Genomic DNA, 23,194 nt, shown 5'->3' with positions numbered 1-23,194 from the left:
CTCTCAGATTTGGGAAACTAGAGGTTTTGAGTTCCAGAGGAAGGAATGAATATTGGTGATCTATGTTCAGGTGAACTTGTTTAAAAAATCTCTGGGGTCCCTAGCACAGGAAGGACACGGATCTGTTTGAGCAAGTCCAGAGAGGGCCACCAGGCTGATCAGAGGGCTGGAGCACCTCTCCTATGAGGAAAGGCTGACAGAGTTGGGATTTTTCAGCCTGGAAAAAAGAAGGCTTCAGGGTGACCTAATGGCATCCCTGAAGGGAATCCACAAGGAAGATGGAGAGGGACTATTCACAAGAGCACGTAGTGACAGGACAAAGGAATGGCTTCAAACTGAAAGAAGGCAGGTTTAAATTAGAAATTAGATATTAGATATTAGGATATCTTCTGTGAGGGTGGTGAGACACTGGCACAGGTTGCCAAGAGGAGCTTTGGGTGCCCCATCCCTTCAAGTGCTTAAGGACAAGCAGGATGGGGCTCTGAGCAATCTGGTCTATTGAAAAGTGTCCCTGCCCACGGCAGAAGTGCTGGGACTACATGGTCTTTAAGGTCCCTTCAACTCAAATCACTCTGTGATTCTATTCATTTATGGTATTTTCTCATTGGTGGAGTTAATTTTTAAGAGTGTGACCAGTAGAGTGTGCTCATTATTAACAATTTATTTTACCGTGTGAAGTCAACTAAAAAGAAATAATAATTTTCTAAAATCAGATACTCTCTGCATTGTAATTACCAATAAATATATTTAGAAAGTGATTGACTGCAGCAAGGTTACCATATTGAAAAGACAAATAATAGTAGTCTTAAAAGAATTTGTTGATTAATCATTCTAAGAATGTAATTTATGTCAGTTTAATAAGCAAGAAGACAAGAAACCAAGATTAATCCCCTCTATTTCCATGAGGTGTGAAGATATTCTTTTGAAGCAAAGGAACTGTTAAGTGACAAAAGGACTGAGCATTTTGTAAATGTTAAGCTCTGTCTGCAAAAACATCTGATTCTTTCAAAAATTGTTTCCTGATTAAAGGTGGTTAAAAAACAGACCATTAGCTTTTAGGAATTGATACTGAGCAGAATTTTACTGAACAACCCCTGCAGGAGTAATTCTATCAGCCAGTTTGAAAACTGTAAGAGCGAGGTGGATTGTGATTAACGGCAGTGCCTTGTGACTGCAGGGCCCACCGGGTTCATTTGATTTCCTATTGCTGATGATGGCAGACATCAGAAACGACATCGCTGAGCTGCAAGAGAGAGTGTTTGGACACAGGACTCACTCATCAACAGAAGAGTTTCCATTACCTCAGGAATTCACAAACTATCACGACACAGTAGACTTTGGATCCGGAGAAGACTACAAACCACGGGCAACATCCAGAAACACCAGGATACAGAAGGCAGACCACCCTTAGCTATTCCTGCTGAGCAACAAAGCCTCTTTAGAATTCTTCAATATAAAAAAAAATGCACTGACAATGTAATATATATATATATATGTGTGTGTGTGTGTGTATATATATATATATATATATATATATATATCTTATTTCCCATTTTTCTTTCTGCTTTTCCTGAACCATGCTGCCTGTACTGTAGCTTTCCTGGTTCATGGTAGCCTCCTTGCAGAAATTCCATACTGCCAAGCCTGCACTGTGCATTGTACAAAAAAAACCTTCTTAGCATATAGTATGATTAAGGCATGCTCTAGCTAATAACACAGACCACAGCATTCCATCTGCCTACTTTGCGTTCTATGTCCAAATGACCCAGTACACAAATTTTGCCAGGGACAAAGGGTTAGCTGAACATCATCCTCGAATTATATTGATAGTGAACACTTTGGTCCACAGTTACTTTATGAATGCAAATAAATTATACCACTAAAGTCAAGTCTCCAGCTACTGTCCCCAGGCTTAGGAGAGTGTGAGAAGCGGACCCCTGTTTCACAGCAGAGGCCATCTGTAAGTGAGACACGCCTTCTACTATGCCTCATCAAGGCAGAAAAAGGCAAAAAAAGTTGAAGGGTTAAACAAGGGTGCTGCTGCTTGATCAGTAAATTATTTAGCTTTGTGTTGCTAGAGTATTGCTCAAAGACAGTCAGAAGATGTGTGTGTCATAAATTGCTTTGAGACACACACAAACACTACTTTTTCTTTACCATTGCCCCACTGCTCAGTGTGAAGGCCAGTTAGCTTTCTCAACAGATTTGTGTTGGATACATTACACAAAGATAATCAAGATAAAGGGGATGTTTAAAGCAGGAAACCAAATCAAAAGTGAATCAGGCAGGCTTATTGGCAGGAACGAAATATATCCCAGCCTTGCAGAAAGAGTCAGGATCTGACCTCCTGCAGGTGCATGTCTTCCCTGGTGAGATTCTGAAGTCTGAGTGACATCAAGACCAGAGAAAGGCCTCATGTTTGCAAAGAGCTTCCACCTGTTTTTTTCCTCTGCTGCATGAGACCAACCTAAATGGCTTTCACCAGGCTGGAACACAGAGTGGCAGTGTGTTTGGCTGGGTGTATGAGGAATGTGAGCATGTGCAGGAGTGCACATGACAAAACATTTCAACTGGTACGAGGATGGCTAAGGTGAGGTACTGCACGTGGGATCCTATACTTGTGAATGGGGATAAAAGGGAGTGCCCTTTATTTACACTGGAAAATTGGATGCACAAGTTATACCATACCTCATGGATGAAGTATGTTGCCATTTCTTTTGGATTACTACAGCTGCTGAGGACTTTGCCATGCTTAGAATATAAAGGAGTATATTAAGCACAAAATTTCAATGTTGTGTCTGTGTAGCTGCTACTTCTACAGTATGTTTAGTGTTTGGTAGTCTCCATGTCACAAATGCAAAGAGAAAATTGTTACTTTGCCATGTTTTTCAGGGCTTGCATGTTCTAGTAGAATAAATACAGGTAAAAATATAAGAAGGGCCTTTTCAGACTATGTAAAGGTTTGGATTCCATTCCATATTCTCTGGGCTGAAAGACAGTTGGTGCAATCCTGACAGCATCAGTACAGGTCACGCTGCATAAACAGCTGTCTGTCTAGACTTTTCCATAACTTCTGTGTACTGTCTTAAGAGGATGTGTTCATTCCTGTAGCCATTTCCCAACGTCTCACTGCCACTAAGCCACAAGCCAGGACATTAGCTTTTAAGAACACTGAGTATTCTGTATTTCTTTTCACATTATATCTGTATCAATATTTACAAAGCAATGCCTAAGTCGTGGGGATAGCTGAAAAAAATTCTAGAAATCTAACCCTGTGGTCCTTGGGCTTCCCCTATGTCTGGGAGGAGCTCTGCCAGCAGCTGCAGATCCAAGCAATCTTGTGAATCACATAATAAGGGAGACTTGAGGAAGGTACCTGTGTCCAAAAGAGGGATGGTCTTATATGCAGCAGGCTGGAAAAAACCTCAAAGATAGCATGAACTGAGGCATTTGTGTCTTATTTTCTTAATTTCAAGCAGACAACTAAGTATAAATTACATCATTTATGAATATGCAATTTTAATTAAGTTTGTTAAATGTCAAATGTTGTAATTTTAAATCTAGCAAATTATGGAGCCCTTGCATATGTTTACCACTGCACCCTGCTGGATCAGGCTGGTTCCCACTAGAGAATTAGTAGCTGCAGGTTTTTGACCATCAGATACTGAATGATCTAACCTCTGTTAGATGAGTCACTTCCTACATACAAACTAAACACTAATGCTCGCTGCCCACAAGGTGATGTATTCTAAAAAAGGCACTTATTTTAGTTCTAAGTTCTGCTTTTCTGAATAGAGGCACATACCCAATGAGAAGTTCCCACAGTTTGACCATCAAATTTCAGGGACAGGTGCCAATTGCCCTGCTGTGTAAAAGTGCCCGGGGAGGAGCTATTCTGAGCCTGGACCAGAAAAGCAGATAAAATACATATTTTGCTGTAAGTACAGCAAGTTTTCCTACAGATTCATGAATAGAAACATAGCACATGCTTCCATGCCTTTCTGAATGGAAACCTCAATGACTTCCCTTTCTGGAGCTGGCATCATTGGCTTTCACAGTACATGAAAAAAGAAAGGTGACAGAATGTGTTCCTCGGGTTTGCCCTTGTCATTGCCCTCCTCTGCCCAGATTTCATGCCTCAAAACTGTTTGAGTCCCAGCAGCAAGGAGGGAACACTATGGCAAAGACCACATGGCAGGACATAGGAATTCCTGCAGCAGGGAGAGTCCCTCTGGGCACAGCTGGCCGGGAAGGGCCAGCCTTCAATCCACATCCAGCTGAGATCTCTGCATGGAACTTTCTCGTTTCTGATTACCTGCGTGGTCACTCATAATACATTGCATCAGCAACATTTTGTTCAGATTTTGGGGTAAACACAAAAAAGTTCAGAAAAGTGTCATTTTCTTGAGCACACCAAATGTTTCATAAAGCCAGAGCACAGGAATCATTTCCAATCTTAAGTTTTGTTAGTGGTAGCCACAGAAGTCATTGCCTTGCAAATTATTTATTACTCTGTGGCTCCAAAAATAACAAACTCTCCCAAGAATCCAAAACAAGAAAGTAGAAACTTCTACACTCATGGCTAGTCTCATTACCAGGCTTATGCACATGACAACTTTGTTTCATATAAATGGTATGTATAATTTTATTAGAAAGAAATATTATTTTGATGTTAAGACATCAAATTATAAGCAGAAGGATAATAAAGAATTTGTTATTTTATTAATATTAGAAATATATTTAATGGGAACATTTGCAAGAGTGGGTAGTGATAAGAAAATTCTGATTGTTGAAGGGTTTAACAAAATCATGAATCTTGAAAAATGTTTTCTTTCAATACTGTGCCAAGTACATAAAGATTTAGTCCTTCTTGCAAAGCTGTAGTTCTGACACACAAGAATTCCTATATAGGCAGGCTAAATAAGAAAAGGAGAGGAAAATGGATTGTAAATGGAATTAGGGTGGTGCCTGGAGTTACTGTTAGCATCACAGCTTGCATAGCCTTCTGCCTAGAAGTATTTCAGTTAATGTACCAAGTCCCAGAGCAGCAACAAAAGGCGGGGGTGGGGTCCAATTATCTGTTAATTTCACACTTTAAAAACATCCATATGTTTGTTCCTTTTACACATTCCAATAACTATACTGTTCACTTTATTTATATATAAAATACTAAAATGTGTATAAGATGACTGTGATTTTATGATGTATTCATAATAACAAAGATATTTTTTCTTACACTGTTGGTAGCTGGTTTTTTATTACGCTTTGCCCTTTCTCTGCAACTGGAAGAAACGGATGGCAGGAAATCTCCCTATGCTGCCTTCTAGCACTTTTCTTGGAGCTGAACAATACTGTCATAGTTCTTCGACTCTGGGACACGAGCTTTTGCAAGCTGGGGTGGGTTTCAGACTTTGGGGAATAAAGCACACAGCCACCCCTGCCCTGAGGATGGCTGGTGGCTCCTGTGCCACATCAGGGCTACACGAGGCTGCATGCAGCACCGCAGCTCCTGCACAGCGCAGGGATGCAGCACGGCGCTCCGGAGCTCTCCGGCATCCCGCCACCGCTAATGGGGAAATACCTGATACTCGGGAAAATGTGCAAACAAAGTAAAATGAAAAGTGTCTATAAATCACAGTGAAACACGAGGAGGGGAAAAAGGAGAAAAAAAAAAAAAAGGAGAAAAAGTTGTAATAGTCATAGTAACAACTGTCTTCAGTTTTAGAAAGTAGATAGTGGAAGCAAAGTGTTAAAGACAAAATTCTATAGTTAGCAGATCTAGGAATGGAAAGGTAGACAAAGGAGTTCCCGGTTGTACTGAGGAGTACACTCCTGCTCGTAGTACTGTTCCGTGACAGTATGAGCCTAACAGAACAGAACTGTCAAGAATTCGTGGAAAGCAGGATCTCAGTTACTTGATGTGTGCATTTGGGGAAAGCCATATGGTAGTCGTACGGCACGATGAAGTCCTTTTCCTTTTAACCAGCTACACAGCAGTGCATTAAAGTCAGACATTTTAAAATCTGCTTGTTTAATTGGCTTACATCCGATAGTTTTAAAAAGAGCTAACAGAGGATCGCAGGGACCCTGGACCGCCGCGGAGCGACACCTTCGCTCCCGCGAGCATCTCCCCGCTCGCCCGGGTCTGCCCCGGCTCCCTGTCCCGGTGAGAGATCCCGGCTCCCTGTCCCGGCTCCCTGTCCCGGTGAGAGATCCCGGCTCCCTGTCCCGGTGAGAGATCCCGGCTCCCTGTCCCGGTGAGAGATCCCGGCTCCCTGTCCCGGTTCCCTGTCCCGGCTCCCTGTCCCGGTACGCGGCTGCGGGCTGAGCTCCGTGAGGAGCAGCAGCGCCAGCAGGGCGAGGGCGGAGATCGTGTCCCAGCATGGAGCGCTGCGTCCAGTTCTGGGCTCCTGAGCGCCAGAGAGACGGGGAGCTCCTGGAGCGGGTCCAGCGGAGGGTGACAAAAGGAATTAAGGGGCCGGAGTGTTTCTTATGAGAAAAGGCTGCGGGAGCTGGGCATGTTCATCCTTCAGAGGAGACTGAGAGGGAACCCCATCCAGGTCTGTCAGAGTCTGCAGGGAGGGGTCAGGGGATGGACCAGGCTCTGCTCGGTGGTGCCGAGCGATAGGACACGGGACAACGGGCCGAAACCGGTGCACAGGAACTTGAGCAAAAGGAAGAACTTCTTTACCCGTTCGGGTGACAGAGCACTGGAACAGATTTCCCGGAGAGGCTGCGTGGTCTCCTTATCCGAGATACTCAAGAACTGCATGAACGCGTTCCTGTGCCGTGTGCTCCAGGACGACCCTGTTCGGGCACGGAGGCTGGACCAGCTGTCCCGCCGTGGAGCCTCTCCAGCCTGACCCGTTCCGGGCGGCGGGACTCCGGCTGTGACTACATTTCCCAGCGGGCTGCGCGGCGTCCGGGCTCTGCCGGGAGCGGCGGCAGCGGAGGCTGGGCGCTCGGTCGGCGGGATGCGGCTGTCGGTGGCGGCCGCCATCTCGCATGGCCGCGTCTACCGGCGCCTCGGGCTCAGCCCGCGGTCGCGCCTGGACCTGCTGCGGAACCTGGTGACAGCGCTGGTGCGCCATGAGCGCATCGAGACGCCCTGGGCGCGGGCCGACGAGATGCGCGGCTACGCCGAGCGGGTGAGCGGCGGCACCGCGCCGGGCCGGGCCGGGCCGGGGGGCGGCGGGCGGCCGAGGCACCCTGACCCACAGCCTCCTTCCTCACCCACCGCCTCCTTCCTCCCCACAGCTCATCGACTACGCCAAACGGGGGGACAAGGACGAGCGCGCCATGCGCATGGCGGATTTCTGGCTGACCGTAAGTAGCCCCCAACCCCGCATCGGTCCCGGCCCGCCGCGGAGCCGGGGCTGAGCGTGCCGCCCCGCAGGAGAAGGACCTCATCCACAAGCTGTTCAAGGTGCTGGCGCCCCGCTTCCAGCCGCACGCCGGCAGCTACACGCGGCTGCTGCAGATCCCCAACCGGGACGGGCTGGACCGCGCTAAGATGGCGGTGATCGAGCTGAAGGGGAACCCGCTGCCGCCGCTCGTCCGCCCGCGCCGCGACTCCGACAGGACCCTGCTGAACCAGCTGCTCAAGGGGTACCGGCAGGACGCGCAGCGGGCCCGCGGCACCCCCGTCTAGGCCCCCCGTGCCCCAGGGAAGGGATGGTGTGTGAGGCGGGCAGGCGGGCTGGAGGGCGAGGGAAGTTGCCGTGGAGAGGGCTGCTGAGGGTCACCACTTGCTCCCAGTGGTTTGAAGATGACACTCAGCAGGAGAAGGAAATCAAGCTAGGAGCCGTGATGATTGGTATTTTCTGTGTAAATAAACTTTATTCAGAAAGTCGGTTTGCTTGTATTTGAGTTGTGTTCAGAGAATCATTTAGGGCAGAAAAGACCTCCGAAGTTATCAAATGCAGCCTGTGACCAAACACCACCGTGTCAACCAGACTATGGCACTAAGTGCTGTATCCAGTCTTAATTTTAATGTCTGCACGTGTGATGTCCATGTCTCCACCACGTCCTGGGCAGGTCCTTTTTGTCTATTCACCCCTTCTGTGAAGAAATTCTTCTAAATGTCCTAAGTAAACCTCCCCTGACTCGGCTTAATTCCTGTGCTTTTTAGTTAATAGCTTATTCCAGAAAAATGGATTTGCTAACCATGTGTTCTAGGAGCCAGTGTTCAGCATTTCAAGGTGGGAAGTTTGGTGAGAAATAAGATACTTCTGCTGTTTAAGAAGCACTGAATGCAAGTAAGATGGTAACACTGAGCTGAGTACTATAAAGAGACACCAAAAGAAACTTGTCTTATAAGGTGGTAACAAAGGTGTGAGTCATAGTAATCCAGCAAGAGCTTGACAGGCACCCCAGCTTCCAAGGCAGGATTGCAAGACATCTCTGTTACTCTATTGTAACAAAAACGGGGAGTAGCAGAACTTTTTCAGGGTGATATAACTACTGAGCAATAAGAACCTTAATTTGTTAGCTTTGTCTTTAATTTCAGGCACAGCTAGTACTTGAAAGTCCTAGCTGTAACTTTGAAGTGAAAAAAAAACCAAAACAAAACCCAAACATAAAATCACAGGATGGAATACCCAATTGAAAAGGACTTCAATAACACCTGGCCCAACCTTTCTTGGCAAAACACAGTGGAACCAGTGTGGCTTCCTAAACTTTGTTGCATTTCTTCCTCCCAAGTTTCACAAATTTAAGGGATTTATACAAGTGGCCCTGTGTAGCAAGCTAATTGTATGGAAAGACAAAGAACCCCCATTAATATATTCTCTCCTTGAGACACTTACCTCACATAGTACCAGTTCTGTTTTAATAAACACGAGTGAGAAATTAAGGATGGGTGGTACTGCTTAAGGAAGAAGAAAAAACAGTCAAACTGCTACAAGATCAGTCAGACAGACTTTAATCTTTTTGTTTCTAATAGCCTTGAAAGTGTTCTCTTTGCAGTTGACTGTATTCAAATAGATATTTTCTGAACCAAACTGCTGCACAACTTCCACATGATTAAAAGTCTATGCTGAGGCTTTAACAAAATACCAAAATTCCTTTAAAAAAACATTTAATGAGGGAAAGCAAGTCACACTCCCATTTGTTTGACCTTAAGTTATCTTGAGTTTTACTAAAGTGCAAAAAAGCTAGAAGCTTCTAAGCTAAATTGGGGGAAATCCTTGATAACGTGGGGGGTTTTGTGCACAAATGCTTTTTTTTGCAGTAGCTGTGTGAACATTAGGGCAACAAACAAAGCATTCGTAATCTCACAAACAGTGTGTAGTCCTCAATCCAGTGCTCCTATATGTCCCTGAACATTTTTATAAGATTGTGGAAGCTTCTGTCACGAGGGTGGTTGTCCTGCCAGTCTGTCTTGTACTCGGTTGGGTCAGGCTTTCAGCTGCCTGCAGAGCAAAACAAAGGGGAAATTCAGTTAATGTGGGAAATCTGTCCTCATTATTCCCTTGTGTCCTGGCTGCCAGGGTCAGGCTGCTTCCATCGCCCTTATAACCACACACAGGGTCAGTGGTCACTTCCATGTCCTGTCCTCCTCCACCTCTGGAGCCTGGATGCCCACCTGACTGCAGCTGTGAGACTCCAGTACCAGTCATTGATCTCTTGTTGGTTGCTGGACATCAACAGCAGTGTCTTGTGTGGAAAGGAAAGCTGAAAAACAAGCAGAATTTGTGGCATTCCTTGCCAAGGCAGCAGCTGCCGTAAAAGGAAAATCATCACCACTGAATTCAGTCCCTGCATGCTGATTTTTACCCTCTTTCTTCCCACACAGAAAAATTTAGTGAAGCCAGAGACTGTACAGTACAGAACAAGTGCCAGTCTTGTCCATTGTTTCCAGTCAAAGTTGACAGCTCATTCTGACCTGTTTGGAGGTGAGCAATTAGAATTCTCAGCAGCTCATCCAGTTTCCACCATATTCCATGTCCCTAGGGCTCCTTCCACTACCATCATCTACAGGTCACAGCTTGCTCAAAGTTCTTTGTCATAGCTCACAAGAAAAGAGCTAACACAGCCCCAGGTGCAACCTTGGAAGAGCTGACTTTTAAACCCCTGCAGAAGGGGGTTGTAGAGAGAAGACTGGTCCCTGTCAAGGAATCTGCAGCCCTCAGGGAGTTGGATGCACAACATCTGTTGCAATAACATCCACATCTTTTTCATTCTCTGTTTTTCTATGTGTTCAGTCTGTAATCAGTGTAATTCGTTGTCACATGAGTGTGGGGCTGTCCCCCAGACCTGTGGCATGATGAGGGCATGTCAGAGTCCTGGTGGAGCCTCCTCACTGAGCTAAGTGAAGCAACCAGCAGCCTGTAACCCCAGAGTGTGCAGGAGGCGCCACTCCACGAAAGGAGAAGTACCTGCATCACTCAAGAAGGGAAGGGTTGTCCTAACTCAGACTTGCTCACTGCATTTTATCACCACTGCCATCATCTCGGTCCCTCTGCTGCTGAGACAGCTGAAGGCCTGCTTACAGGGCTGACTCCACTGGCACTTCTGCCTGGCACAGGTGGGAAGACTTACACTGAGGAGCCCTCCCTGGCTCCACGTGTGGCCGAACACTTTATCCACTGAGCACTGGTGGAGCGGGTAGACAGCCTGGCAGGACAGTTTGTTGGAGTTCAGCAGGTGCAGCGGGTGGCAGGGCTTCGCTGCAATGAGGATATCAGAGAACAGGAAGAACATCCTGCGCTTCAGCTCTTCTCCCTTTGCAGGCACCACCAGAAGCCAGCCTTCCCGGATATACCAGCGCTCTGGGCATGGAAACAGAGACAGCTGTGAGAGCTGAGGGAGGGCAGGCAGGAGTAAAAAGGATGTAATGAGACAAACAGGAATACAGGATGAGCCACCCTTGTAAGCTGCCGTGTTCTACATCAATTCCAGCCACTAGAAGGCACTGGATGTCAGCTGGGTCCGGCCCACCAGCGCCGATAGCACCCGTGCAGAAGCAGAAACCAGCTCAAAACATTTAGTGTATGAGGAGCAGCTGAAGTTGTTATAAATCTGCTATTTTAACTAAGAGGATATTATCATATGCAAGTCTGTTTAAAGTGATCAGAACAAAAACACAGTTTGAGAACAGTATGCATACCTTTAAATTAACATAAGCCTTCAGAAAACACAACATAAACTATCTCAAATTGTGTTACCCACTTGTTTGTAATTAGTGGTATAACAGAAACTAGCTTCTGGTTTGAAAACTTACCATTTTTTCCTTGTTTTGTTTGTGTGTGCTAATAAAATAAATAAGCTCAAAAAACCTCCCCAAAGCAAAACAAAACCATATTTCACAGATCATCTAACTATATACAGACCTACAATAGCAAGAAAATACCAATTGCAGATTACTGTTCTAAAGAGAAGGCATGAAAGGAGATAGAAAATGAGGAAGGTCTGCATAGGCAACCTTATCAACCTCTCTTGCAAAACAGAGCCCAGTGTCATCCACCTATGAAATTAATTGTGATAAAAAAAGAGCAAAAGAAAGCAGGAGGGAAGTAATCAAAATAATTTGATAAACCTAGCTGTAAGCAGCAATTAAAATTAATAATAATGAAATAAATAAAATAAAGCAGGACTTCTTACTAAGATTATTGTGGAAGATAGCCATCAACTCATCGGAATTATGAGGACACCTGTCAGGAAGATTATTTATAAAACTGTAAATCCATAACAAGGTATTGCCACCTGATCTTGTTTAGGAAACATCTGCCAGGGAATTTCAGCCACTCTTTCATGCCTTAGCTTCTGCATGAGCTATAAATACCTTTTAGAATAAAAATACAGTGGATTTCATTGTAGATTGTGTCTTATTTGAATGCAACAGTCACAAAACAAAGAAGCAAGTGAATTCCTGCTTAGCTTATTCCACTGGAATCACTCCTCTTACCTGAATAAGAAACTGAGGAAGAGAAGAGTGAGGAATTAATCCAGGTTTATAAAAACAAATAGGAGGAAAGTGTCAGAAGCATGGGGCTGGGCTGGGAGCTGCTTCCCTCAGGCTATGCTGTGATCAGACTCACAGACATACAATCTGCCCAGACTGTACTGGAAGTCTTGGAATATAGATCCATGCCCAGGTGTACAAGTTCTAGGAAGTTGTTGTGAAAGAAGGGCAAGAAAATATCCCAGGGGAAGCTCTGGATAACAGAACAATGTGCTCAGTTAAGGAGGCAGTTCTGGCTGATACAGTATTTGTCCTGAATGTGGAAGGCAGCAAGAAAAGCAGAGTCGCCTTCGTGGGAGCAGGATATCTCAGAGACACTGGAAAATGACAGATACCCCTCTCCAACACTCCCCCTTTGTTCTGAACCCACAGCATTTTGTTTTCTCTCATGTTCCTTCCTGGCAATAGGACACAATCTTAACTGTCCTGCAAAAGCTATTTTGTTTCTGGAAAGCTGGCCCAAAACTAGCAAGCGCCAGCTGCCTCTTACATTTGTGCTTCTCATATCCAATGATAACTATGTAACTCCAGCCAATGGAAAACATGACTACGAGAATTCTCTGTCCTAGATAATGGAAATGCCTTTACTGACCCTCAACACTTATCCTACTATGTCTAGGAATTTTCAGAGACCAAAATAATCGGTGGACCAAACACTTTGACAATGGCCATCTTTGGTCTAGTTATACTGCTTTGGGGTGTTTGTTTGAACTAATGTTTGTTTGTTTGGGGTGTTTGTTAGAACTAATCTTATTAGTTCCAACATTAATCAGGATAACTGATTGACCTTTTTACTTACACACTAGCCCAAGCGTGCCCAGGCACCCCCACACATGCTTCTGCTCAGCATAATCAGAGCATACCTGTGTTAGCTCCCTTTCACCTGGCAGCACCAAATATTCTAGGGACAGGAAAGAGAATTGTAAATTAATTTGCCCATTGATTGAGCATCTTTGAGAATAACCTCTGATAAGTAAACTTTGTTCTACCTATGCTGGTTTGGTTGGGAAAGAGTTATCTTTTCCCATAGCGGCTGGTTTAGATTTGCACTGAAACCACCATTGACACCACAGGGATCTTTTGTTTATTTCTGTGTAGGCACTGCTCAGTGTCAAGGTTCTTTTCTGCTCCTCAAGCCACAAGTGAGGAGACTGGGAGTGCACATGAATGTGGGAAGGGTCACAGCTGGGACAGCTGATCCGAAATCCCCAAAGGGACATTCTATATCATATGGCATCATGTTCAGCCTGTTATGTTGGGGAAAGAAGAAGGAAAGGGGGGAGTTTTAAAGTGCTGGCTCTTGTCTTTCCAGGTAACTACAATGTGTGGTAGAGCTCTGGTCAGAGCCCTTTCCTTGGAATAGCTGAACACCTGCTTTCCCATGGCAGATGGTGGATGAATTCTTTGAATGGTTTTGCATGCATGAACAGCTTATGCTGTACTTGTTAAACTCTCTTTATCTCAGCCCACGAGCTTTGCCTGAGTTTTTCCCCATCCCAGTGGGGAAAGATTTTTTCATCCAAAATCCACACATGTTAATTACAACTACATTGACAAGTGCCTTGAGGTTCTTGCATTAGAGACCTTCACACACAGTAACTTAACACTCCTCTGCAGCTGCAGCACTGTGCCTGGATAACCTCTGCAATAGCAGAGTTGAGTAAAGCTACAGGTGAAACTCCAAATGACCATCTCATAATTGCTTAGACTGGGCACAGTTCTCACAGTATTTCCTACACAGCTCAGAGGGTGGTCTGGGCATGGAGAGCACCCAGTCACATAAGAGACCTATCCATTGAAATGTTCTTACATGCCAGTGACTGTGGCTTTAACTATCCCAACAATCAACACAAGCACAGTGATTTCTGGCTCAGTTTAACCATGCAGATAAAAGAAAATTCTTCACATGAAGGGTGAGTGCAGAATGCCATTAATCTTGTAACTTAATGTGAACAACACCACAGTTCTTGTGCCTTTGACACTCAGGAACCTGTGATTCCTGCAATGGAGAAGGAATAATGCCACTGCTTACACTCAGCCAAAAGAATTTAGTGTCTCTCTTTCATTCCCACCCAGGACTTACACTCCTAACTTTCTAACCAGATGTCATCAGCTTCTCCTATCTGAATGTCAGGCAATTAAGCTGTTGCTTATCCTAACTCAAAAATTCTTAATTAAAAAAAAAAAAAAAAAAACAAGGAAAAAAAGAGTGCTTGAATTAGTAGTCATAATCCTTTATCACCTATCTGGAATTTGGGCAGAGGGGGAAAATTGGTTAATGTGAGTTGAGTCAGAGATGAAGGAGAACATATGTACACGTATCTCAGCATGGCAGAAGAAAAACAGAGTTGTCAGTAAGACCCACCTGCGGCCAGAACCCGAGTCTTTTGTCCTTTGAGCAATTTCTGAACCCGAAGAAGCTGCAAGGAGTTCTCTCTCTTATCAAAGATGTCTTGGACCCAGTGAGACACCTCACAAACAGATTTCACAGTCTCTGAAATTACAGCAGCATACTTTGAAGTTATCACAAATGAATGTGTATTTCACCTTATTATACATCTTGCTAAGAAAAGACAGCATGAAATTAGGAAGAAAAGTTTTAAACCAAGTATCAACAACAGCTTATTCAGAAATTTCTGTGAAAGATTGGACTAGAACACCTCCAGAGGCCTCTTTCCAACTAACAATTTTGCAGTTCTAGAAAACACTTGCCAATGAAACATCAGAGAGAGGACTAATTTCCTGGATTTGGAAGCAAAAACAGGAAAATGCCCTACAAGTGGTGTTAACTGGTTGTAAAAACCACAGAATCATTTATATTAGAAAAGACTACTGAGATAACTGAGTTAACCTAGGATTGAATACCTACTTGTCAAGTAGACATGGCACTGAGTGTCATTTCTTGAATTAATTTTCAGGGATGGTGACTCTACCACTTCCCTGGGCAGTCCATTCCAGTGTTTAACAACCCTTTCCATGAAGAAATGCCTCCCAGTGTCCATTCTGAACTTCCCCTAGCACAGCTTGAGGCCATTTCCTCTCGTCCTCCTGTTGCTTGTTACCTGGGAGAAGAGGCCAATCCCCAGCTGGCCACAACCTCCTTTCAGGTACTTGTTGAGAGTGCTCAGGTCACCCCTTTTCTCCAGACTAAACACCCCCATTTCCCTCAGCCATATTTCACAGCACTTGTGCTCCAGATCCTTCCCCAGCTCTGTTCCCCTTCTCTGGACACGTTCCAGCACCTCAGTCTCTTTCTTGTGAGGCACCCAAAACTGAGCCCAGGATTTGAGGTGTGGCCTCACCAGCGCCCAGCACAGAGGGGCAGTCACTGCCCTGCTCCTGCTGCCCACACCATTGCTGATACTTTCAGGATGTCCTTGGCCTCCTTGGCCCCCTGGGCACCCCCAGCTCATGTTCAGCCACTGCTGACCAGCACCCCCAGGGCCTTTCCCACTCAGCAGCTTCCCAGCCACTGTCCCAGCTGGAGCTGCAGGGGCTGCTGTGACCCAGGGACAGGAGCCAGCACTTGGCCAGGTTGAACCTCACACAATTGGCCCTGTGGATCCAGCCTGTGCAGATCCCTCTGCAGAGCCCCCCTGCCCTCCAGCAGATCAGCACTCACACCCAGCCTGGTGCCATCTGCAAACTGCCTGAGGGGGCACTTGATTCCCTTACCTAGATCATCAATAAAGATAAACAGGACTGACCCTGATACTGAGCCCTGGGGGACATTTCTAGTGACTGGATATAGCATGAAGGTCATGAATTATCCTAGAAAATTGAGGCATGTTACCAAGAGAGTTAGAGAATGGTTTGGGTTGGAAGGGACCTTAAAGATCATCTTGTTCTAACCCACCTGCCATGGGCAGGGACCTTCAAATACATCACATTGATCAGGACCATATCCAGCCTGGCCTTGCACTCTTCCAGGAATGGGGCATCAGCAAATTCCTTGAGCTACCTGTTCCCGTGCCTCACAAGCAGCAGAATATAAAAAAAAAAACAGCTGCTATTTCTCCAACCTAAATATTAGGCCATTTTCACAGGCAGTTACTCCATATTTTTATTCCTAACATGTTCTCAGAGATATCTTGATCAAGATGGAGAAGGAAAATAATAATCCACTAGAACCCCAGAGAGAGAGGAAGATTTTTTTTTCCTTTGGAACCAGGCAGTATTTGGGAGTCAAAATATTCTTAGCAGGAGTGTATCATTGATCAAAGTGCCAGTACTTACTTGTAAGTTTCTGGTACTCAGCAGTGTCTGGGTTGGTGTTCTCCAGCAGGTCTCTGAAGAAATGCTTGTACCTGAGGTGGAGAGAGCAGGTTTAATTCACAACAAGATACCAGGAACAGCAGCAGCACCTCCTGTTAGAACAGCACAGTGAACAACACTCAGCCAGGAGGCAGAGTAAGCCTAATCAGGCAGTTTTGGTCACACTTCATTCATTCATTTTATCATCAAATGTCTCAGCTAAAATAACCCAAGTATTTTGTACATCTGCAAACCTTTGGGTTTTCCTGGGCATCTAATAGAAGCAGACTCACAAATCACTTAAGATCATGAGGCTGTCTCAGAACTCATATTTTGTTATTGCCTTCAATAAGAACAAATTTCTTTTTGAACTATCTATTTTAATAGTATATGAATGGTAGTATTCATACCATATTTCCTGCCCACACAAGAAAATAAAGGCATTTCTATAAGAACTAAGTCCTGTCTTTTTCTTTTTTCCTTTCCAGTCTTTACTGGAGAGGATAAGATCTCTGCAAATGCTTTCTCCCAGTAAAGTCAAACAGAAGGAACTTAACAGAGAAACAAACTGGCAGAACTCATATGACCTAGTGCATATGTTAAAAGAGTTTTAAAGACATTTGAACATGATAGAACTGATTAATGAAAAAAATTGGACTTTCTATCAAAAAGCTCATACTTTTCCAAATAGTTGGACAGCAACAAATATACTGCTGTTTTGCAAATTTAAAACAATTATCCAAAGAATTACAGTAAAAACCCACCAATCAGTTTCATGTTTAGTTCTGCCAAGCTGATTAAAAACATTACATAAAGTTACATGAAAGACTGTGGTATCTGATCTCTCCAAGTTATTTTCAAAGAAAAGAGGTGCTCAATCTCTCATGTTTGCTTTAGTGTAGATAAGATCATTGTTGAAAAACAGCTACTGGATCTATAGCAGCAGAATCTGCGTTCCCACCATTATTACCCACACACCCTCCCCAGGAAAGGGCTGCCTATGGGTGCATGCAGCACTCTCCTCAGCCAGTCAGTCTGGCTCTTCAAAGGGGAGATGATCATAGAATATCCTGAGCTGGAAGGCATCCACAAGGATTATCAAGTCCAATTCATGCCTCTGCATTTTTAAGACCACTCTAAAAATCACAAATATCCAGTGATGTTGTCTAAACATTTCTTGAAGACTGGAAGGCTTGGTGCCTCAAGAGGGAGATACAGCAATCCTGAGTGGATCTGTCCAGGCTCAGACAAAGGTGATAGGCACCATATCTGTGGAAAGCATGCGGCCCTGATAACCACAGAGGAAAGAGAAGCTCTCCTTCATTAATCTCATTTCTCTCCAAAAAGAACCCTCTCCAATAGTCACAATGCTCCAGGTCAGCAATCTACATAAAAATGGAGCAAAAGCATTGCTGGCAGAGACCACCACTTCTGCAGCATTTCAGTCAGCTTGTTTTCTTTCAAAGCCAAACTTCAGTAGCCTACTGAGACAGCAGAAAGCATCCAATTCTATCCAAGAGATAGAGGAGGGAGCCAGGGCTAAACAAAACTGCCTTCCTGCATCATCTCCCATCCATGTACACTGATTCCACTTTACAGGCACATCCTTAGGTCTGTTTCATTGCTATCTCTACGCTCTGGTTTTGAGACACAATAGGCAACTTTCCCTTTCATAGAAAAATATGATACAATACTTTTTCCCTTCTTATGCTAATCCCTTGAAGACTCACAATTGCTTACTTACTGGTGCAGCCTCTGCAGGGGCAAAGGAAGCAGATCCTCTAGCTGCCTCCCTTGAAACTGAGGTCGAGTCTCCTGGAGCTTCTTAAACCGACGGAATGACTTATTTTTCCTCACTTGCTCCTGTGTGCAGCAAAAAAGGGATTTAGCTTTGAGACTACAGAAAGAACTATGTGCCCTAGTATGTACCAGAAGCTGGAACACTTCAGATTAGAGTTTAGGACTCCAGGCCCACAAGCATCAACTTCTTTTGTGGCTATGAGCAAGCCATTGCCTTTCTCCTGATCGTTCATATCAATGGGTGTGATCTCTCCCCTCCATACATGAAATTAAAGAAAAAGAGAAGGTTGACTCAGTTAGGAAAACAAGGACTGCACTTGTGGCTTTTTGCCATGCCTTTCAACAAAAAGCAATGCACATCTGCATTCCTCTCACCTTAAGACAAGTATCCAAAAAAGCTTTTCCTCTTGGAAAATGAAAAGCATGAATACATGCATGCAAAGAGGGAAACATCCTTGTACATTCTGTATCTGGGAACAAGCACTGCCAAAACCAGGAGTTAAGTGGTTTAAATTCCAGATACATCTGTCACGACTTTGGAATGAATAAATAAATATATATATATATATATATATATATATTCTGCAGAAATTAGAAATTTCTTGAAAACAGGTTGTATTTGAAGACATAAGTGGGAAGGAAAAAATGGTCTTCAACATAGAAAAAAAAATGTGAAGGAAGAGGAAATCCCACTACTGGGATACAGTTGGTGGTAATGGGAAAGACTAGGAGACCCGACAATTCCTAGAAAGAGATCACTGTATCATAGAGAAAGCCTGGAAACTCTCTAGACTTGCCAGTTAGGAAGGAGTGGGAGTAAATACAGAACACTGTTTCAGAAAGCAGTGCTCACCATATGCACATACACACACAAACACCTGAAAAGGCATCAGAAATTTGAAGCTCTAAGTAGAGAAGTTGTCACCATTTTATTGTGGAAGAAAGCCAGGATTTCATCAAGCCAGAAAAAGTAAGAAAACTGATCTCTCCAGAGACAGAAAACAAATGGAAAGATGTGGCAGATTCACAGATTGGAAAAAGAGAAACCATATGAAGACTAAAGTACATATTTACCTTCAAGGTTTTATTTGCATGCTCCAAATTCTCAGCATAGTGGCCATAAAGATCCAGACTCTGGCAAAAATTTTCCAGTCCTGGTCCCAAATTCCCTTTCTCCAGGTGAAGTGACAGAACACTGGGCACAAGGAGCAGAGATAGCTTGTGAGGGATACATTACTGATGGCATTTTCACAGCTCCTTCTGATTCCTTCCTTTGCTGACCTGCCTTTACCATTCTCCACCTCATAGCCAGTTTCTATACCAAATTTGTGCTTGAAGGTCAGAGAGTAAGCACAGAACACCTTGTGGAACAGGCATACTGAGCTTAAACCACTGTCTAGTAACTGGGCACCCAGATATGTGATACAGATCAGGAGTTGGCTGGGGACACCTCCAAGTGCCACCAAGGCCAGCAGTGCTAGAAGTGAATGCCTCTTTTACAAGGGGTTAGCCTTATTTCCCCAAATCTTACTTTCTCATCAACAGAGGGTCCTCCCAAAATAATTACAGGAATTCCATCCTATGTCCACTTACTGGCTGGCTGAATATAAGGACTCCAGGGGTCCAAATATAGTTTCCAACACAGCAGGCTTCAGCGTCCCTTTGGCCTTTAAAATTGTCACAAAGTACTAAGCAGGAAAAAAAAAATATTTCAAACAGGTAGCATTCACAAATCATCATAGAATCACTCAATGGTTTGTATTGGAAAAGATCTTTAAGACCACCTAGCTCCCCCCTCGGCAGAGACATCTTCCAAGCCCCATCCAAACTGGCTGCTCACTTCCAGGGATGGGACATCCACAGCTTCTTTGGGCCACCTGTCCCAGTGCCTCGCCACCCTCACAGTAAATAACTTCTCCCTAACATCTAATCTAAACCTACTGTCTGCCAGTTTAAAACCATTCCTCCTGGTCCTATCGCTATGTGCCTGTGTAAAAAGTTACTCTCCCTCTTTTTTATAAGCCCCCTTCAAGTATTGGGAGGCTGCAAAGGTAATTAATCTCTGAGGTCACTCAAACGCCACTTGTGGCACACAGCAGAAGCCAGAAGTTGCAGCCTGAACACTCTCTGGCTTGGAAAACTATCAAATATTGTGACTGTCTACCTAAGATATGCACCATCAGACGTAAGCCTTACTTGTAGCTCTGACCATAACTGTGAACACATGGCACAGTACCACAGCACTGAAAATAATTTATTTCAGTATCCTCCAATGCATCTGTTTTTCACCATCTTGTTCATAATTTTTTTCTGTGTCCCTACATTTGATACATCTCAAGCATCTTAGGGCGAGCACCCTATTCAATCAAAACTTAAAAGATTTATGTCTGTGTAGAGGCCAAGGCCAAAAAGCCAAACCCATGAGCTATTGAATATTACAGAGGAGGTAAAAGAAAAACAACAAAAAACCCTTTCAGCCCCAGCAGGTGTCCCAGGCATTAGGGATGTACCACAGTCTTGCTCTTGACCCTTCCCCATGGCAACACGAATAAGTATGTGCTGTCTGGAGGCACCCCCATATCAGAAGGGGCAGAAATACTCACTGTGAGCACCAAATCCAGCTGCTCAAGGTATTTGTGTTCTGTTTCCAGCAGCTCCTTGGCTGTCCTGCTGCGCTTTCTCTCCCAGCGAGCCCGCTGGTCTTCCACAGTGTTTGCTCCAACCACAAATGGCAGGGATGAGGCACTCATGGCAGAGTCAGGGTTGATACACAGGGAGGTAAAGGATCCTGGAGAGCCAAGCAAGATGGGCACACAGCAAAAGAATAACGTATGTTGCAGGGCAGGATTCTGAGCTAAAAACTCAACACCTTCCTAGGAAATAAGGACAGTCAGCTGCCAGCAATGATTATTAACAATTTCCTTTTGCATTCCCTCCTGTAGGCACAGAGGCCCTGTCTCAAACAGGAACGCCAGCAGGGAGGCCAGGCTGAGAAAGCAGTAGCAGTATATGATGATTCATCTGCAAGCAAATCTCAGTGCACAATCCCACGTGCAAACCACTGCTTCCTGTGCCTTGCCCTCCCCATTCTTTGCTTGAAATTCTTGTTAAACTCTAAAGTTTCTGGGTGGAAGAGGTACTGTGGTTAGGAGTAGAAAATAACAATAAGATTTGTTTTATGGGGGCACTGTAACAGGACTTCCCCCCTACCACCACGGGGAAAGAGAAGAGAACACTCTTGCTTGTTTTCCCATGGAGGTTACTAAGAAGCCAGTGGTTTGTTTTGTCATTTTCTAACTGGTCTTTGTGCTCCTGGAGATGAGAGAGGCCTAGTAACTGCCGTGAATCACGCCAGATTCGTTCTGCTCTCCTGCAACAGTATCATGATTTTGTTGCACATAAAAACATTGTTTATCACGCTCAGAGAAAGAGGCATATTTTTGCAGAACATTAGATATTGTTATCTATTATTATTAGACCTTGTTAGATACTGTTCTTTTGATGAAAAGGCAGTGCAGGCAGTTGCACACTTGCCCCAGCATCAAGTCTGCCGTTTTGCTGGAATCTGAGTTGCCTCTGTAAAGTTCTGATTCCCACATGGACAAGATACACTAATACAGAAAGATGTGTCATCATAGAGAAGGATATTTGTCAAACACCATCTTCCAGAGACATTTCAGACGTGTAAATCAATATCTGAAACAAAATTTCAGGACTCATTCAATGAGTTGCCAAAAGTCCAGAGAGCTGAGGGACATGCACAGTGTTTTATAGTAACAGCAGTTTCTCCAGACCTTGCCCTCATATTCAATCACAGCACAACCACAAGCCTAGCCAAGACCACATGTTGGTCAAACAGGGCAGACCTGGCATGGATGGAGAGGAACAGTGCACACTGCAGTGCAGGGAACACCACCTCAAGCTTAGCCTTAGTCCAGAAGTGTTCAAGGCCAGGCTGGATGGGGCCCTGAACCACCCCTGTCTGTGGAAGGTGTCCTAGGGCTTTGCAGGGCTGTTGGAAGGAGATGGTCTTTTTAGTCCTTTAAAGGACTTCCCTAACCCTAACCAAAACCATTCCATCATTATATTCAAGTGCAGTTGCAAAATACTCACCAGTAATCGACTAAAGTCCTGCCATTCGCAGAGCGCCTCTAGCCCAGGTAGACAGCAGTCAAGGCTTTCAGTTCCCAGAACAATCAATTTCTTTTAACACGTAATAATTAAAACAAACAAGTTATACCAAGTTAGACCATCTACTGCTCACGTAAAGAAATTCTAACATTCCCATTATTGCACAATATATTCTGTGTGAGGTCTGCAGGGTGAGAGCTGTCTGCAGCCTGTGGGTACACTAGAAAACACTTGACCCACAAGTGGCCGAACTGCTCCAGCTTGCTTCTCCCCAGCTCACGTTCAAAAACCACTGAACACCCTCTATTACTATCTATAGTACACCATTAGCAGCATCCCCTTCACCATTTCTAAATTTTTAGGGTACCGTCAAAAAATGTCCTGTTCTAATTGCACAGCCTCTTTGGTGTCTCAGGAGCATAAACACACGGTGAGTCAGCTCCAAGGGACACATGGCTGCACATCCCACACTGAGAGGTCAGAAAAAGGGGAAGGGAGAAACCCTGGAGCTCACAGCCACTCCTCAGCCACCCGGAGGACCAAAGGAGTAAATACTGCAGGAGTTAATACTGGAAGCAAAACACGCGCCTAGCCTTCCTTAAATTCGCCTGTGCTGCAGGGTACTAAAAGTGTATTTTGGATCAGTCAAAACCAAGGGTACTATATTTTTTCAGTAGATGATAAAAGATGCATTAAAAGTCTTACAGGATTGAACAGAAAGCTACTCTTTACCAAAACCGAAGTATTTTACTTATTATCAGGGTTCTGTTTTGTTTTGGGGTTTTTTGTTGCTGTTGTTGTTGTTGTTGTTGTTTTGGTCCTTTTTTTTAATCAAATGAAATATGTTTCAAATAAATAAATGTTTCCAGTAATAAAAAAAAAATTTAAAAACCAAACCACATGAGCACACTAAGAAAACATTTACTAAACTTTAACCAAATGTTTTTCTCTGACTGCGACATGAATTCAGGAAATACTTGGTGGAATCAGGGACTAATTTAGCCAAATGGATTTTTATGGGTCATGCAGTTGAGCCTTGTGCCC

The 23,194-nt window shown here is 44.3% G+C and overlaps 3 protein-coding genes across 3 annotated transcripts in view; 2 read left to right on the top strand and 1 right to left on the bottom strand.

The window, feature by feature from the left end:
- CCBE1 (collagen and calcium binding EGF domains 1) overlaps nt 1–5,235 on the top strand; it is a 96,003-nt gene extending 90,768 nt beyond the window's left edge. The window contains exon 11 of the mRNA XM_063179978.1: nt 1,178–5,235. Coding sequence (XP_063036048.1) covers nt 1,178–1,411 — 234 coding nt within the window. The 3' untranslated portion in view covers nt 1,412–5,235. The remainder of the gene's footprint in view (nt 1–1,177) is intronic.
- Nucleotides 5,236–6,938: 1,703 nt separating this feature from the next.
- MRPL17 (mitochondrial ribosomal protein L17) lies at nt 6,939–7,852 on the top strand. The gene is made up of 3 exons (XM_063180085.1): nt 6,939–7,148; nt 7,258–7,326; nt 7,397–7,852. Exons 1-3 carry the CDS (start codon nt 6,975–6,977, stop codon nt 7,649–7,651), a joined length of 498 nt encoding a protein of 165 aa, XP_063036155.1. The 5' UTR covers nt 6,939–6,974; the 3' UTR covers nt 7,652–7,852.
- Nucleotides 7,853–8,926: 1,074 nt separating this feature from the next.
- ARHGEF39 (Rho guanine nucleotide exchange factor 39) lies at nt 8,927–22,224 on the bottom strand. The gene is made up of 10 exons (XM_063180087.1): nt 22,133–22,224; nt 20,623–20,807; nt 19,613–19,707; nt 19,094–19,214; nt 17,964–18,082; nt 16,202–16,272; nt 14,331–14,459; nt 10,543–10,772; nt 9,587–9,675; nt 8,927–9,413 (listed from the first exon to the last, which is right to left on the bottom strand). Exons 2-10 carry the CDS (start codon nt 20,767–20,769, stop codon nt 9,398–9,400), a joined length of 1,017 nt encoding a protein of 338 aa, XP_063036157.1. The 5' UTR covers nt 20,770–20,807; nt 22,133–22,224; the 3' UTR covers nt 8,927–9,397.
- Between the last annotated feature and the right edge of the window lie 970 nt (nt 22,225–23,194).

This window comes from Melospiza melodia, chromosome Z (genome assembly GCF_035770615.1).
Source record: "Melospiza melodia melodia isolate bMelMel2 chromosome Z, bMelMel2.pri, whole genome shotgun sequence".
NCBI classification, from domain to species: Eukaryota; Metazoa; Chordata; class Aves; order Passeriformes; family Passerellidae; genus Melospiza; species Melospiza melodia.
The sequence above is the reverse complement of the archived record's forward strand: the minus strand, read 5'-3'. Positions and strand labels throughout refer to the sequence as shown.